The 19,004-nt window shown below is 45.7% G+C and overlaps 1 protein-coding gene across 2 annotated transcripts in view; it reads right to left on the bottom strand.

The window, feature by feature from the left end:
• ERBB4 (erb-b2 receptor tyrosine kinase 4) overlaps positions 1-19,004 on the bottom strand; it is a 590,650-nt gene that overhangs the window by 351,494 nt on the left and 220,152 nt on the right. For both annotated transcript variants that reach the window (XM_054515325.1, XM_036387293.2), the window contains exon 2: positions 11,512-11,663. In XM_054515325.1, coding sequence (XP_054371300.1) covers positions 11,512-11,663 — 152 coding nt within the window. The remainder of the gene's footprint in view (positions 1-11,511; positions 11,664-19,004) is intronic.

Here is a 19,004-nt window from a genome sequence, read left to right as displayed (position 1 = left end):
CCGACCTCCGGCCATGCTGCTGCCAGGCACCAGAGATAATTGACAGCACAGGGGGTCAGCTCCCACTTCCCAAACTGATGGACCTCACCTGCCCTCAATTCTGAATGTCAGCATTTCCAGGGGAAAAAAAAAAAAAACAAAACAACAACAGGCAGAGGAGGAGGGCAAGGAGGATGCCCAGCACCAGTTGTTGAGCTGGGACTGCAACCAGCACCAGAAAAACGTTGCAGGTTGAAGCTGAGCAGCTGCTTCCAGTCTCTATGGTGGGTAGAACACAGCATAAATACCTGCAAAGATTTTCTTTTTACACTATTTTTCTCTGCTTGAGTATAGCTGACAATTATCTGGAACTGAAGTTCATCGTGTCCCTTCTTGCAGTGCCCTTCCACATGAATCCAGGCATGTTTTTAATACATTTCCCTGGTTTAGGTCAGGTATCATGTGCTCCTGAGACCATCACACAAATGGGACAGAAATGAAGGGAGAACATTGCTTTTTTCTTTTTCCCTAGTGCTTCCCTGATATTCAGAGTGAATTCTGCTTCCTTAGGCCATCACTCTGCATCACAGTTTTGAGGCAGAACTGTAATTATTATTCCCAGGGTACGTATTGCACCAGGGGTTTATTTTTTGGTTTACAGAATTTAAGCCAACCTGCTGCACATCTCAGGCTCCCCTGTCTAGAGGCAGCAGTTTACAGACACTTCCACCACCACCATTGTTAAACTGAATTAGACACCTATGTGTAATATTGCATTATTACACCAATGTGTAATATTGGTTTTTTGCTGGCACTTTAGGATCTGAGTCAATCCCAAAACATCAGAATCAGAAATAAATGAACACTCCAAAACATAAGAAATCAGAATAAGTGATGACATCAGGGTCTGGCCACCACTCAAGCCCTTGGACCACTTGGCTACAAATCTCCCTTTCACCAAATTCAAAGTGAATGGCATTTACTTTGAGGGTTTCAGCTCCACGTTGTGCTCATTAAGGTTGTTTTCTTAAAGCATGAGCACAAACTCTCTCACAAAATTCATTTTTGGTACAGCCACTCCCCAGTAAGCAGCATTAAGCTATCAGTATTATTTTCCCCTGCACCAAGCAGTGCAGGTTTGTCAAAATCAGCGTGATATTTCTGCCTTGCCTTTTGACATTTTCAGGTTTGTTATGTTCAGACATTACCTCAAAGCACTTCATTCTTTCTCTCTGGAAGGACTAATGACCACCAAAGGGGGAAAAGAAACACTTCATGCCATTCAGTACAGCATGCAGACTCTATCAGCCTTTGAGTTAACTTCAAATATTGAGCACCAGTGGATGAGACAGCTTGTGCTTACCCTGTGGAAGTACTGCCTTGAACCAGGACTAAACCCTTGACTTTTTAAACTAATTTTCCCCATTCCACCTTCCCATCATGATGTATGACCCCAGGCACATCTCCACTGAGAAGTCAGTGGTACCTGGCTTCATTCCCTGCAGAATTTCTCAGAATTTCTCAAAATTCCTCAGAATTCCTGAGCTGCACAACCAGCTCCCACGTGGTTAACAGAGATATTCCTATTTTCAAGGAGGATGCTCAGGAATGCCGACTTCTCCCTCTTTCCCAGCCTTTCTGGGCACCTAGGATCTGCACAATTGTGGGGGCTGTAATTTGCAATTAGTGGCCAGGTTTGGGGTGGGAGCATTGCTGCTGAATTCTGCAATCTGCACAGTTGTGCTGACATTTCTGAACCATAAAAGCCCTGCGGCTGGCATCTACAGAGGAAACCTTTAAAATTGATCCAGTTTAGCACAAAAAAACTGTTGGCTAAGCCTCAATCCATCCCTCTGCTCCTCCACCCCTTGACACAGCTTACAGCAAGACTTTGTTTTTCTTTTCATATGGATTTTAACAGTAATTCAAGCCCATTGATCCAGGACTCTGAGTCGGTGTATTACAATGCAAGATTATGCAGCTCTCTCACAGTTGGTTTGTCTAATTTCATTTCATTCCATAGTAAAATGGGATTGGAGGGAGGGAGGCTGAGAGGAAAAACTGGCAACGTGCTGCAATGTTCAGGAAAACAGAAGAATGTTACTCAAAGGAAAGTGTAACACACTTGCACTTGGCACAGCTTCTACACCTCAATTACATAGGTAGCTATATCCCTCTCCATACCTCACCTGTGCTCCCATCCCTGTTCCACTGGAGGATTTGAGAGGGTGGGTGGACAAAAAGGAGAATAAATAAGTCTCAATGACATCTGAGCAAAGCTTGTCAGTGAACAGAGTGAAATGGTAGAGTTTATACCATCTTCTAGCTGGGGTTAAGACTTCAAATCCCATTACACTCACCATTTACACCACATAACCTTTCCTTCTATGCTTGACAGAAAACTCCTCATTTGCTTTACAACCTAACAAATCCATTTATAATTTAAAAGTGTTTGCAACCACAGTTGTTTTGGGTTTTTTTTTTTTCCATTGGCTGGTTTAACTTTACTCTGCTGTTTGTTTTTCTCAATTTCAGTAAGGCCAGCATTTCCAATCCCATTTGTAGGGGAGAGGTTTACATTTAAAGAGTAAGATCATTAACAACATAAGGTGGTTGAGAGAGGGTATAATTGGTTTCACTGGCCTGGAGGGAAGATCAACATTGAAGAGAAACAGCACCTAATTAAGAAGGTTTGCACTGTTTTATTTTTAATAATGTCCTCCTCTTCACTACCAACATTTTTTATAGTACTCATCCCTGCAGCTTCTGTGGTCTGGCTTAGCCACATGTATTTTACACACACCCAGGCATCAGACCCCTTCATGGATGGACAGAAGGAAGATTCTAATCAGGCACTAAAGAGTGGGAAAATAAATAAATTGACAGTCTGTATTTTTTTTTTTTTTGAAAGTAACAAGCCTAGACAGAGCCACAAACCAAAAGAGTTTTGTTCATGTTAAGCATTTGACTCCTGGTCTGTATTTTCCCTCTCCACACATGACCCACCCAGCATGTGTACCTCTGCAAAACTGGGAAACACTCCACCTGCAGCAGTGATCCTTATGTCCTGGGCATGTTTTTGGTCCTGGAGACTCCTGCACCTCATAATTTCCCAGCAAGGTGTGGGAATGCTATGGGATGGCACACTGGCACAAGCAGGAGCACTGCCATGCTATGCATCCCACACCTGCCTGGGCACCCCAAAAGCTGCCAGAGGGGCCTGTGAGGTTCCAGAGGAGCAGTGAGAAGGACAGACTTCCACCCCCCAGGCATGGGGGAGCCACCCCACATCAGCTCCCCAGTGCTCTGCTCTGCCTAACCAAGGGCAGCCTCACTGCAGCACAAAAATGGGCTGGAGTGAAAAGGACATTGCTGATCTCGAGCATGTGTGGGGGTCTGGGCTACTCTGAATTATTTAAGTCAGGCTCCTTTGATCTCTCTCCTGATCCAGAGTGGCTGCTGCTGCTGCCTTGCACATGAATCAGACAGGCTTCCCAGGCAGCTGGGCATGGGGTGCCTGCTGTACAATAGGAGCTGAATGAAAAATGCTGGAAGACAATTTAAAGAGACTCCTTAATCAAGCTGGACTTCAAATCTTGACCTCTCCTCTCTACACATGATACAGCTGAAGGATGCTCCTGCTTGTTGAAGGAGACACAGGCAAAGAAAGGCTGTGGGAGAGCTGGGGGAGCTCTTGGCCACTGCCAGCCCAGAGAAGGGGCAAAACAAAGCCCCATGGTGGGATCCACCCTCAAACCCCCCAAGAGCTCTGGCAGTGGAGCCTCTGAGCTCTCCCTTCATGGGGGGATGCACAGCAAGGGGCAGACTGATATTTGTCACCCCAAGAGAATGATGGCCTGAGTTTTACACAGCAAATCAGCCATGGGGACATGGACACAGGGATGTGGCTGTCACTGCCCCAGTGGCTTTGGCAGCACCCACAAGGGCACCCTGCAGCAGGTGGGATGTGAGGAGCAGCCCAGTGCCATCCCCATTACACTCAGGCTATCCTGGAAATCTGCAGCCAGCCTCCATAACAACCTCCACACCCCAAAAAAATGATTCCTGGGGAGCCTCAGAGCACTCAGCAGGCACAGACACAAAGCTTCACTCCACAGTTCATTGCCGCACCAAAACAGGAGCCTGCATTCCCAGAGATTCCAGCCCTGCATTCCCAGAGATTCCAGCCCTGCATCCCCACAGCACCCAGCTCTTTTCCTAAACACCACTGGTAATTTCAAATGTACCTTTCATACCAAGCCACCAAAAATAATTGCTAAATAGGATATGCTACAAATTTGGTATAACATTTGCTAACAAATTTGGCTACAGCTTGGCAAACTCAGTTTGAGGATTAATTGTGTATTGACCCAGCTTTTTAGGGAGAAGGAAGGGGAGGTGTGGGCTACAAAGCTGCATCCAGCAGCAGCATCCTGAGGCTTAGACCAGAGGCTTTGACACAAAATGATCAGCACCACGTCCTGTGCCTACAAATTTGGTTGAAACCATGACAGGCAATGCTAAAAAGGGGATTTTGAGCATCCAAGGGAGCCACAGGGGCTGCTAAGGCCAGCCTGCAGAGCTACAGAGACATACCTCAATTACACACACCTGGGACAGCACAGGAAAGTCAGGACAACACAAGGGGGATAAGCAACAGCAGCACAAAAATAATCTAACACCTCTGAAGACATTTAGGTCAGGAAGTGCTGGATGCCTTTTCCCTACCAGCTTGGGGGCTCTGGGAGTGGTGGGGTCAGGATGGAGCTGGCTGACTCTCTGTTAGGGACGAGGAGGAGTGTGATATCTGTCAATACAAAGGGATGGGGGCCATGGGAACACCAGTTAACACAGCAGTGCCTGGGATTCAGCTACTCACTGTGCCTGCAGCATTTCAGAACCCATTTGCACAGGACAGGCCTGATTACAAACCTGTGGCATTCCCTTCCTTGCTTCCTAGGCATTTTGAGAAGAGTTTAAACTGCTGTGATCATTTTAAGCTGCTATTTCTACACAAGTAATGGGAAATGGCAGCAGCAGCCTAATTCCTGAGCAGCAGAGCTGTATCACACATGCCTTCTGCAATTAGCCTTTGCTCCCACTCCACCCTCTGAGTCTGGGATGCAGCTCACTTGAAACTCAGCTCAGGTTCAGCCAGCACAGCTGGCAGCTGATCACAGCCCCTGAGAAACATTCTGTCCACACCAGAAGCATGGTCTGGCATGCAAGTGGTCCCCTGTAACCCACCCAGCACAGCAGTTGTGCTCAACAGCAAGTTGGAGGTGTCCCCTTTCCACCCAGATTTGTGTTGATGCCTCAGGTTTCAGCTTTTACTTCAGATCCCGTGCTGCTTTAGTGTGTGGGTCTGGGCTTTATGTTAGGGGATGGTGAGCTCTCTGCACAGAGCAGGGAGACAAAACACCAGGAGACACCAAAACACCCCCCTCCTTCTCTAGCTGGGGACCAAGGACAAATGATCCAAAGCTCAGGCCCAAGAGCACAAACAATGGTGGAATGAAGAGAGAAAAACAAGGAGGATGGGACTGCATCACCTAAAGCTGGAATTGGACAATTAACTCCAATAAACAAATGAGCCAAAACTTCTAAAAGTGAGAGACCCTGTGACCAGTTGTCCATTTTGTGACCATTTTGGATTCACCTTGGGTGTAGCCCTGGCTGGGCTCTTGCCTGCCCAAGGTGGATCCATTGAGGCCTTTCAATAAATCCCTACTTTATTCTTTAACTCTGCCCAGCCTCTGCTCCAGCTCAGTTTTCTCAAGTCACCAGTGTGGCATGCACAGCTCTGACCATCACACCTCTGTTGTCCATGTTTGGTTTTCTAACAGGTAAGGTCCTGGCAGGGCAATCAGAAACACATAAATAAATGTGCTCAATGTCCATGTCTGCAATGACCTGGAGGCCACTTTGCCTCTTGCCAGCCAAGGACAAAACACACCCTGGCAAGTGATGCAACTCACTGCATGACAAATGCCACAGCAAACCCCTCCTGGAAATCCCCATTCTGGGGTAGGGCCACACTGCAGTGCTCTCCTGGCACTTGTGGGGAAAATCCCCCTGCACAGAGCCACAGCCACCCCAGAGCCCTTGTGGGAGCTCCTGACAGGCACAGAACTGCACAGCCCCTTCTGCTGAGCAGGGAATGACTGAAGCCTGGCAGCTGGGCAGTCAGACACCATTTTGCTGCAGCAGGGATGCAGGGCTGTGCAGGAACCCCACACAGCATCACACTGCTCTGCTCAGCAATGCCCTCCATCCCTGCACACCCCTCCCTGTCGTCATCTTATCACAGGGGTTCCACTCTGCTGTCTCCTTATCACAAAAGTTTCACCCCTTCTTGGTGTTTTGTCCTGAGCTGCTCCTCAGAGCACTGACTCTCTCTTCTTCACAAAGCAGCCACTGACTCCAGTTCCCCTCTCACCCAGCCACCCCACTCTTTTACAGCCCTCTTCTGCTCACTGCTTACAGCTGTGGCCTGGCAAAGTCAGGCCTGCTCCTGATCTTTGATCATTAACCCAGCTGCAACCCCTTAGGGGTAAGATTATTTTCTACACTATCTTTATTTTCTTATATTCTATCCCCATATACCTCCCCAACACGCCTGTTCTGATGCAGCCTCTCTCTGTGCCAACATCTCCTCTCAGCTCTGCCACCAGAGCTTGCAAAAGGCTCTGCTTAGCCCTGATTTGCTCTAAAAGACCAAAAAGGGTTTATTAACCCCTCCAGTTCTGTTTAATGCCATGGGGCCAGGCAGCATTGGCAACCCAACTCTTGCCCTGGCTCTCTGGCAGTCCTCACCCTGCAGAGAGGTCTGTTCCACCAAAACTTCCTCCAAACATGAAACACAATCAATAGCAAAGGACAGAAATTCCAAATGGCCAAATCCTACCTGCCACAGAGCCTAAATGTGATGTAAGGAACGGGCCAAGGTGGGGCTGGCAGGGCTTCTCACCAAGCATGGGGCCATGAGTGCTGACAGAGAGGAGATGGGCCCTGCATCTCTGCAATAAATGTAATATTCACCATGAAACAGCCACCCAGACAGCTGCCCTGCAAGTGTGGCTGGAGGTGCTACACAAGCACTGCTGAGGTGAATGAAAAAAAGAAGCCATAAAGCAGTGGTAGATAATTTTTGAAGACTGCTGATGGTGGTTAAAAATGAGTTTCATAATCACTTGGGGGAGTTATGGCAGGGAACAGCGCAGAACTTTGATCATGTCTTTAAAAATAAATAATCTGAATTGGTTAAATAAAATCTGGGCTTGAGAAGACAGTTTACTGACTGTGAATTGCTAAAAGCCAGGGGATTAGTCAAAGATAACTCTCATTTACCAAATGTGTTTAACAGAAGCACTTGCAGAAGATTGGTATGTGATACACTAATTGTGTATTTTATTTTGAAAATTGAATATGGAGATGTTATTAAGAAATAAGTACAGCCCACAATAGGAACTGCCAGCTCTGCCAAGCAAAACTAAAATAGGTTCCCCCTTCTGTTCTTCAAACAGTTGTTTGCAACATGAACCAGTGAACAACCTGAGCTTTTCTCAAGGTTTTTTTTCCTCAAGTCCAAAGCAGGGAAGTAAATCTCAGCTCTCTCCTAGACCAGACTGCAGACAGGGTCCAGCAGCTTATCTGGTTTCATGGAGCAGATCCCAGTGCAAGAGCCTGGCTGTGCAGTGAGGTGAAGCATGCTGGTGGCTTGGGAAGCAGGGGGAGATGGAGCCTGACCCTTCCCACTGTTATTCCTGACTCCCTGGGCAGCCTGGACACACCACAGGGACAAGGCAGCTCCCAGGGACTGCTTCCCACCCCAGTATTTGTCCTGCCCAGTTCAATCACACTCTGTGCCAGTGGAGAGCCTGCCTTGGCTGCCACAGGGAGGTGGCACTGCAGCAGCCATGGGCTGCATTAACCTCAGCCTCATTTCATGCCACAGCTAAGACTGCAAAAACTGAATGAGCCCTTGAACATTTTCTGTGAGTAGGATGAGCCTCAGAAGAAGGACAAAGCAAGCCAGCTGTCAGACAGATGTCAGGAATATCTGTCCTTACCCAGCACTCAGGCATAGACACAGTTTTTCCTGCTACTGAGTTCTCCTTTCCTCTGCCATGACTCCATTGTGGTCACAGCACAGGGAAGCACCAAGCAGCAGGAACAGAGCTGGAGGCAGCACATGCAGAACACGAGTTCATATTGCAGTTCTCACAGGAAAGCAATAGCCAGACTATAACACAACCAGGAACCAAAATAAAATAGATATTAAAGGAACACAGATGACATGTCCTCCTGCCCTGCTCACATATAAGAACAGCAGGAAAAGGAAAAACTGGCACATGCAATCAGAAATCCAGCTCCTCGTGAAGTGCAGGGCTGGAAGCTGAAGTGGCTGAGCACTTCATTCAGGTGACAGACAGCCCCTCTTAGTCTTCATCAGCAGATATCCAGAGAGCTAACTCACAGACATAAAGCAAATCTACTTAGGGAATAAATGTCTAAATAAATATGAGAGATGGGAAGCTGATCTGTTAATGTTCCTCTGCCGGGTAAATAAAATTATGGGGTTTTTTCACTTCAATTCATTTATGCTATTTGTTTATTACTGCATGATGAAAAGGCTCAGCATGCCTTTTCCTCTGTGAACATCAACATGCCTTGGGCAGGTCCAAAGTGGTGGAACTTGCAGGATTTCTCTGCTCCATGCCACTATCAGAACAGCTCAAGTTCTTCTACCTAGTTTAGATCTGGGTAATTATTTAGAGTCACATGGATGTGCCAGTGCAAACTTTGCACATTTTTCCTAGAGCTGTCTAAAAGCCACCTGAGGTACCAAGTGCTTTGCAGGTGACACACAATGTTCTGTTTCCTGTCACATTTACTGACCCACACAGGTGAGCACATCACTGCTGAATTTTGGTGCTGTGCTCCCAGCTCAGTTTCACACATTCATCAGCCAGATAAGCTGCAATCTTCTCAAAATTCTAAGGGAGTAGTCGCTTAAAGAGAAAGAAGAAAGGTCCACCAAGCATCAAACTCACTTTACACCTACATCTCTAACCACTCTCTTCAGAGCTAGGCAGTGAAGTCAATGAGGAAGTGAAGAAAAAATGAAGCAACAATGAAGCCTACAGCTTACCAGGCCTTCCCTCTGCCCTGGAGCAAGAAGTTGCCCAGCTAAGCTGAGCACTGCAGAGCGGGCAGGTGGGCACACAGAGCCATCCATGGCTGTCATCAGCTGGGGACACAGATAAGCCAGCATCTACCTGAAGTGTTTTTGGTGGAGGAAGAGAGCAATTCCTGCAACAGAGACTAAAACACTGGAGCAGGCTGAAGGAGCGTGATGTTGCACGGAGAGTTCACTGCATTTAAGTCTGAGAGAGACAAACAGCCTTTCTCTTAGTTATGTCCCATCTGCCACCTTCATTTGGCCATTAAAACCATTTTTAATATGATAAAAGGAGTAATACTGCCTGACTAATGAATGTCGAATTATCGGCGTAAATGTGCCAACATTTATTTATTTATTTGCCTCGCCGAGAACATGTTCTCTTCTGTTTGGTTTTCTTCTTTAATGACTACAATTTATCATACTAACTAGGCCTTCCACTTTGCTGAGTTTTGCTTCAAGTTCTGCTTTTTTGCTGAGACATCTGTGAGGGAGCAGATGCAGGTAAAAGAAGTAATAAAACTAATAAAAAAGCAATAGTAGCTGTCACCCAAAAAGCACAGGTGACCAAACCACCTTCATTTACTGAACAGGGCCTTTCCTTCTTGATCTCATCTGATGATTTGACTGCCTTCTTTCCACCAATGTTTCACACTGCTTATGGCAGCCCTCTGTGAGGAACACTAATTCCTAAGTTCCAAGTAATTTGCTTTCCCCACCTCCCAGCAGGAGGAAGGAAAGCTGAAGCGGAAGGACTGCCTGCCATGAATTTGAACCAGCAGGCATCTGACACTGCAGAGATGCCCCAGTCAGAGCAAGGATCCTGCCCTCACAGAGGAGGATCTGCCACCTGTCCAACGCTGCTCCAGCTGCACCAAGGCTGTATCTATTTCTATTCAAAGGCATATGTGCTTTCCCCACCTGTCACAACTGTGAAATGTACGGACAGCATCCACTTCCGAGGCATTTGGCACTCAAATTATCAGGCAACCTGTTAGTCTGGGTGCAATTAGCACCCCAAACTCTACTCCAGACGTGTCTGGTAGCTGAGTTTTGCTCACAGATCTTTCAGCAGCCTGGTGTACACATTGAGTAAATATACACCCATGGATGGAGTGGCAAGGCTGTGAAACCCCAAAAAAATTCAACATGAAGCAGAGCTAAACACACTGTCTGGCTGTGCCTTTGCTAGGAACTGTGCTGCAAAGTTTTCAGTTTCACAGTTTCACAGACTGGAATTGAGCACTCAGCTCACCCAGGACCCAGCACAGGGAACGAGTGAGTGTAACCCAACCAGCTGGGGCTGCCTCCCACTGCCTCTTCCTGCTGCCAGATTTAATCTCCAGCACTCCTGCCACGTGAACGTGCCACTGACACACAGACACACATCCTGCAGCATGACAGCAGCATTTTTAAGAGGTACAGGAGAGCAATATGAGCAGTGTAAACTCCTATCTGTGTCATGGGGAGTACAATCACAGCACAGACTGCAACCACACTCGCACAGGCTGCTTTTTCTACCCTGGCCCTCAGACCTACCTTCCATATTACAGCCACATCACCTGCAGCATCGTCAGATGCCCACCTGGATCACTCCTTTAGTGGGATATTTCTTTAAACACAAAGAATGTGAAATGCCAAATAATGATGGGCTTAAGTTTTTTTAACTCAATATTCACCTTTCCCTCTTGTGGTTGCCAGCAGGGCAACAGGGTATCTGCAAACCATACTGAAATGTTCTTTCAAAATTACAAAATTTGATGCAAAGAGGACTAAGGGACTGCACAACCAAGGTTCCCCAAAAGCACTACAGCCTTCATCTATCACAGACTTCCCCCGGATGCTGGAGATTTTAGGCTCATAGCTCCAGTCTTCATGGTTATTCAGCAATCACTTTTTTCTTTCTCTTAAATGCTCCACAAACATTTCCCAGACTTCTTCCCTTGCTTAGTCTATAAATCAGTCCACATCTAGCATTTTATTAGGATTAGCTTCCCCAGTCCTGCAGTGCTTATCTGCATGATTCTCTGACCTTCCCAAACCCCACCTAACCCGCTCTGGGGCAACACAGAGTGAGAGACCTGCGAGGTAGAGGTGTCACCTTCCAGTGGCACAGCTTTCTCCCCCACATCCTGGATAAATCTAAATGACTCACACTCAGAGCACCTGTCACAGCAATGACATTGCTCTTGTTCTCTGCACTTCCCTGGCATTTTATCATCCTCTTCCATCACAGCACAGGAGCTGGCTGGTCTTTTCCAGCCCAGCACCTATGGCTGATCCCCTAAAAAAGAAGCAGAGGGAAGGAGGGAGGAAGGAGGAGGGGAGGAGAAGAGCAGGCTGCTTACCCTCAGGAAGGAGAGGTCCCTGTTGTGCTCGATGCTGGTGATCTCCAGGTTGCCCATCACCACCTCACAGTTCTCATAGTACTTGCGCAGGGCCCGGTACTGCTGCTCCAGGTCAGACAGGGAGCTCAGCTTGTTCTCAGTGCCAGCACACACTGCAAAGAAACACAGCACAATCCATCAGGACTATGGAACAGGGGCACTGGAGCACAATAAAGTCTGTATAAACTGATACAGGGAGTTGCAACAAAAATCTGTAATGATTCACTTGAATATCAGCAGTGGAGAGAGGAACGTGGAAATACAGCCTGTGATCTTCTCTGCAATTTAAACACCTCTCACCAAATGGGCTGAAGTGCTGGTATTTACCACCAAATGCAGAAAGGCTGAAAAAAGGCAGAGATGCAGGAAAAAGGCCAAGCAGGTTGACCCCAGCAGTCAAAGGGTCAAACTCAGGTCTCAGCAAAGCCCCACGAGTTCCACCAGTGACAGAATCAGACACTGGGCAGAGCCAGTCCCATCGTGGGCTGAAGGACACAAGGCTGGAGAGACTTGGGTATCCAAGCTGACCTGGATAACTCAGCATTTTGACTATTCTGATTAGAATTTTGGACAAGCCAAGAGCAACCCGGGCAGAAGACCTACACCCAACATTGTTTGCCCTATCACTGTCCTTAAGACCCCAGCTCTTCCCAGCTTTAAGCAATCAAATAGAAGAAAAACAACAGTAAAAAAACACATTGTCTCTCCACAAGTCCCCAGGCTGAATGCACAGCAAAGAAATGTCAGGAAACACCATCTTAGTACAGTTTCCAAAGGACACTCTTTATTATTACACCGCTCTGTTTAACATTTTGAAGCCCAGTTAAAATCCAGCACAGAATCCCAGCTCAGCTCAGGGTAGCAGCCTGTTGCCATCATGCAATGACAAAAAAAAAAAAAAAAAAAAAAAAAAAAGAGAGAGAGAAATAAATCCAGAAGCAGAATTTTACATGATCACCTTTTCACACACTGCTCAGCCTGCTGGGACAGGGATGCTGCTTAAATGGTCAAGTGTGGGGCTGGGTTGGTTTTGCTTTGTTTGTTTCAAAGAACTTTCTTTTCCTCTTAATCAGCACCTTGTGGGTTGCTCTTATCTGTGAGCAAATTAATCTGGGTATATCTAAACTTTTGAAATGGCCATTATATTATGCAAAGCAGGAGACTGACAAGAATGGCATTTCTGGAGCCAATCCCACTTCTGGATCAGATCAATACAAACAAAACTCTCCATGACTGCAGGCATAATCAGTAAAATTGGCTAATACACACTATTTTGAATGATGCAGGTCCTTTTTATAAATACCAAAAGTAATTAGGTTTCAGAGTACTACAATTATTGACTGTTTATTTACTACACCCCCTTCCCCCTTTTTTTTTTTTTTCTCACTAGAAGTGGGAGCAATTCTAATCTGTGCTCTCTCTGCTGCAGAATTATTTGCTCTTGTTCTGGGTCAATTTAAGCTTCCAGCAGCCTCTTGGCAAAGGGCTTCAGGAGGCAGCCAGAAGCCCATGACCTGCTCAAGGTTTTCTCCCAAGGAATCTCCCTCTGCCCCAAAAATGGCAGCAGAAGGCTGTTCCTGTGACCAGCTGGGCTGGTTTCATTACAAACCATTCACAGGGTGAAGGGTTGATCAGATCATTTGTGGGTTGTGTTTCCAGGGGCTAAAGAGCACAGACCAAAGCTGAACAGGCACTGCAAGGGCTGCTTCTCTAAACAGGCACACCCACCACAGGAAATGCTGGAATATTATTTCTTTCTATGAGCTGGTAAAAGTAAAATTTCAAAGTTCTTGCTACAGTTAAAATTTTGAAATATTTGACCTATGTTCATTATACTGTGTTGAAGAAAAACAGAACTGCTTGATTTGCTCAGGTTTTAAAACAGAAGTTACCACCTCATTTTGAGGCTTAACTTAAAAGCATGAACATTCCAATTTTTAGATTTTCTGTAAAACCTTATCACTTAGAGTAAACCATACCAAAACACAATTTCATTCATAACATTTTTAACAGCTATTTTGGGAGATGGAAAGAGATGGTCATACTGGGACCTCACTTAGCTCTGGTGGACTGGGAACACTGGAAGGATTAAGCACTGCAACTGGGAGATGGCACATCTTTATTTTTGAAATAGAAAGCCCTGTCCTACAGTTTTATTCAGAAAACCCTCAAGACCTGCCCTTGTGTGCCAAGTCTTCAGGGAGACACATCCCTGTGCCTGCCAGGGCACCTAAAAATTCTTGCTGAGCAGTTCCAAAATGGGTTTGTGTGTTCCTTCCTTAAATACAGCAGTATCCATTACAGGACTGATCATATTTCCAGCCAGGTAAGTATTATTCTGTCTCAAGGCTCCCAAGGACTAATAAATACCTTCCCTTCCATTCTGCAATCCGTGCTAAGGACCAACACAGCTCAGAAAACAATTCCTGCAGCTCAGCTAATAAAGCCATACACTGCAACACTGATATTCCATGTTGCACACCCATTAAACGTTTCCTGAAAGCTAATGCAGCCATTTGTTTGCTGTGAGGAGGCAGGAACACCTGGAGCCTGTTCTTGCAAAAGGATTCAGCAGGGCTGAAGCCAGCCCAGAAGTGAAGCAGGCTAGGAGTTATATCTGAGATTAATTTTGTACAGCCAAACCACTGCAGCAACTTCTCCCAGTTTTTGGTATGGCTAGTAATCAATTCTTTTGGATTTAAAAAAAAATACAAAAACCCTTTAAAGCTAATTTAGAATAAATCATGCTTTAAATTTATCTCATAGCAATTCTAAGCACTTAATGTCTATCTTAAAAAGAGAAGTTTCCTTCCACAAAAAATTGTCACAGATGGACTCAAATCAAGTCACACACCAAAAGTGATTATCCTACATCAATTGAGGGGAGCAGAATTCACTTTTTTTTTTTCCTTTGGTACCCAACCAGCAGTGGAAGCTGATGCAGAAGCAGAACTCAGAGCAGGAGAGAGCTCTGACCTGAACAAGCTGAAGTCACAAAGCAAATGTGGGTATAATCATGGATCATTAATAATCCATTATTACAGCAAGTCATTAATCTCTCTGTCTCAGCTTTGCAATGCATGCTTTTGATGCACCTAATAATTATATCACATTCAAAACACAAAAGAGGAAACTCTGCCAGTATTTAAGAAAAGCAGGTTAGGTCCTTCACTTGCAGGAGGAAGGGCTGGGCCAGCACCTCCCATCCTCTGCAGAGAATCCTTTAAAACGGAGAGATAAGAGATGCTCTCAGCAGGGTTTTCAAGGCAAATCACCACCAAAGGGGTAAAAAGAGGCATTCTTGTCATGAGAGAGATGCTGCTGCCAGGGACAATGACACAGGTGCTCCTCTTGGCCCACTGATGCCAGGGAGCCAAACCTGGGAGGGACACCAGCCAGAAAGCAGGCTGTGAACTCCTGCTTTGAAAGTTTTATGCCCCATTTTGAGCCATGTGAGGCAATTCCCAGCCTCTCCAGGGCAGAAATAATTGTTCTGGGTGTGATTTGCCAAGTTAAAAAGCACTGAAGTAACTGTGTGTGAAGTGGGAGCTGAGCAGGAGTCACACAAGATTCCCAATCCCTGTGTCCCTGAGCTCAACACAGAGCAGGAACATATCCCACTCACCTCCTGCTCCTCTCCTGGAACAGCAACAGGCATCTATGTGTTGTAGCAGCTCTTTAAAATTAAGTGCTAAAATAATATGTATTTGCAGGGATGTTCCAGCTGTAAACAGGCATAAACACAAGCACAACAAAATTTCCTTGTCACACCATGCAAAACCACCATAATCTGTATTTCATGAACCCTCTTTGAAGCACTTTGTTGTGTATTGTTAGATGTGAAGTCTTACAGAGCCCCAGAAATGGATGAGCAGAAAAAAAAAACAAAAAAAAAAAAAAAAAAACCACAAAACCTCAAGATTGTGTGTTTTAACTGTTCCTCTGTTCCTGCAGCAGAACCTGTGCTGGTTAATAAAAAATATTCATCCTCTGTGTCTAAGACAGGGCAAAGAGGAGCAGCTTTAGATGTGCCTCCAGTGTGAAGCTGCTCTTGTTTTTGAGCATCTCTGGTCATGTACTCTCTGCCTTGCTCAGGGGAGGCATCTCCATGAGGGAAACCCTCCAGTGCACAGCCAGAAAAATCAGATTTCCCCTACATTTCGCCCAAGTCTGACCTGATTTCCTGACACACCTCAAACCCATCTCTCCACCTAAAGGTGCTCAGCCATTCCTGCTCTTTCCACACTCTGACAACAAACCTCACAGAGTGCTCATGTGCAGAGTCACCCACTCAGGTTATCCCAAAGCTCCAGGACATGCCTCTTCCATCTGGGAAATCCCAAACCAGCAGTGATGGCACCAAGCCAGCGGCCACTTCTCACCTGCACCCCAGTCATGGGGGATTTGGGGTGGGTGCTGGAGCAGAGCACTGCTTGGTCATCACAAAAGTGGATTTCAGGCATTGCTCACACATTCACACTTCACAGTCAGTTGTTTACTCATCACCAGCTACCTAAAGTGACAGAGTTTCAGCTCCTAATGGCCCCAATTACAACAGTAATAATCGTCTGCATTGAAATGATGCTTTCCATCAATATTCATGCACATGACTCGGAAATTAATTTTCCATTGACATTTTTTCATAAAATAGCCAAATCAGTCAAATGCTCACTTAAGGGTGGCAAATAATGGAGACATTTTAAAATGTCCATTAGATTCTGCTTTTTAGCCCTTTATTTTGCTCTGCTCTGTTGATGATAAATCTATATGTTAAATTAAGAAATCACACTTGCCTCCATCTCGTTCTGCTCCTTCTAATACTAATGGATTTTATAATCCTCCCAGATTAACTTTTGGAAGGAGATCATTTCTTATTCAACCCCCTTCCAGATCAGCCCACATCTGGAGTACTAAAGAAGAGTGGAATCCATTATCTCCACCACAGTCACCCCCACCTGAAATCCTGGTGTCTCACTGCTCTCCTAAAGCACACTCCAAGAAGCAGTGATGAGGCATCCTCCTCTCTGACTCCAAGGGAGTTATCTCAAGCATCTGAATATATTTTCCTCTGAATCATAAAACATTTATTATTATCTCTTTGGCAAGGATGCAAGAGAGCAGTGCCTTTGCCCTGCACCAGCCTCTGCCTGGAGGCAGCACAACCTCCCTTTGTCAATCAGTTTGTCAAGCGGGCCAAAACCACAAAGGGAGCCTTAAATTCTTGGACTAACTGCTTTGAGGGATGTCTTTATAAAAAGGATAATCACAGGTTCCTTCACCCCATAAAAGATGAGCCCAACAACAGTCATCATCTCTTTCTAACACATTCTTCTCCTGAACTTCCCACTTATTTACTTAATTAGCTGTGTTTTTACAGACAGCACCATTATCAGGCTTTCTTGAAAGGCAGCTAACAGAACTGTTTATTAATAATTGCAAACACTCGTGGCAATTTGTTAAGACCCCCCAGATGGGGGGGAATACTCCAGCCCCTTAAGGAACAGCTAATTACCAGCAATCCCCATTCACTCCTTTCTGCTCCACGCTCTCAGCAACAGCCTGGGCACCCTGGCACGTAGGCACACAGGAAGGGGAAACACACTTTTAATCCCTTCATTATTATTTTACAGTTCTCCTTGAATGAGCTGCAAAAGCCCTGTATTTTCTTGCAATTAGGCACGTCCTAATGAAGCCAGGGCTGCCTGCACTTAGAGCCTTGCAGATGTTTCCCCTGAGAAGGCAAAACACTCCTGGAGGTCACAAGCCATTTTCCCAGTGGTTTGGGAGAGTGCTTTAGAATTGGAGGCTTTCTTTCCCTAGGTGGGAGACTGCAATGAAGGAGAGCATAATTTTCCCTGTACTCCTAATTAAAAGCTCAGCTGGCACAAGTGTTTTCCTTCCGCAAGGTCTGCTCTACACTAGAAAATCATCATCCCATTTGAATCCAGTTGCATGCAATCAACCCCTGAGAGTGCCACCAAGCCCTGGGCAGCCACATGGCCACAGGAGGAGCTCAGCATGGCCACCCAGCTGCTGCCCAGCTGTCAGGGTGTCACTGGGATGAGGTGACACAGGACAGGCAGCACCAACACGTCCTCCAGAGCATTTCTTCTGCACAGCGGTCCCTGTGTTGGATAGTACCAGGGACCAAATAATTAATTTCCCAAAATTTGGTCACTAAAATCTCAAATATCATTTTATAGAGCTTTGTGAAAGCCTTCCAGCACATCCAGAAAAGTTGCAAGGATGTGTGTTACCAGGCTGGTCCCACCTCCAAGAGAAGCTGATCATGCGCCACCGACAAATGGAAGCTCATTCCCAATTTTATGAACAGAAACAGCTGGGCACAGTAGAGGCTGACAGAGATTGTGGCTCCATCAAGAAGGATTAGCTATGTGTGATAATGCTTTTCTGAGCCGATGGAACCTCCTCCTTGTGCCAAACTCTCCAAATCCCTTCGGTGGATGGTACAGAGCATATTTTACTGATTTGCCTTCCTGTTCATACCAACCAAAAAATACCATCAAAATGTTGACCAGACTGATACAGCAACATTTCATGGATATTCACTTGTATGACCATATCAAGCCATCATCACCAGCTGGTTTTATGCCACTATTTCCAGCATTGTTTCTCTTTTAGTTATGTCACATCTCTATAATGGCACAGCAACTGGAAAGGAATAAATAGGAATAATGTTAAGCAGGACCTGTATCCCACAGCTACCACTGAGAAAAGGCAGAAATGAATACAAGAAGTTTTAACAATGGTTCTTCTGCCTCAAGCCTTGGTACCAAATTTTTTTCTCTGTGTACTTCTGCACTTTTGCTCCCTACTCTTCACAAACAAACACACACACACACACACACACCTCCTTTCCACATTTTGTTCTGTTTGAGGGTAAATAGTCACTTCTTAACTATAATGTAGGTACTGGACTTGACAAGCAATTAAAGCAAACCATTTCCACTCATCTAACTTTGCCAAATTAGTCATCTACCATCTGCTCTGTCATCTGTCTCTCCTTGAGGTCTTGCTGTGAATCTGGAAGCACTCACTCTGACAAGGAGGCAGCAGATAAGCCTCCGAGCTGGTGGGGAAGCCGAGGGATGGAGGTGACACGGGGGTGACACGTGGCAGCATGCTGCTGACCCACCACCCCATCAGGATGGCTTTGAGGAGCTGCTTGTGGCTCCAGTGGTCAAACTGGCAAGCTACCAGCATTCATGTTGTGATAGGAAAACACTTAAAATTAAAATACTTTTTTACAGCCACTTATGCAGCGGGGTAGCTTAGGAAGACTGTGGGATTTTCATAGCAGATACAAAAAATAACTTAGTTTATCAAAATATCTTCAGCATTTAGGAGCTTCTTCCCAATGAAGTACATAATCCAAACTAGCAATTAGCATACATTAGCTAAGGAAGATTTGAGTGGTCTCTGCTCCCAGCACC

The sequence above is a fragment of the Molothrus ater genome, chromosome 7 (genome assembly GCF_012460135.2).
Source record: "Molothrus ater isolate BHLD 08-10-18 breed brown headed cowbird chromosome 7, BPBGC_Mater_1.1, whole genome shotgun sequence".
NCBI classification, from domain to species: Eukaryota; Metazoa; Chordata; class Aves; order Passeriformes; family Icteridae; genus Molothrus; species Molothrus ater.
The sequence above is the reverse complement of the archived record's forward strand: the minus strand, read 5'-3'. Positions and strand labels throughout refer to the sequence as shown.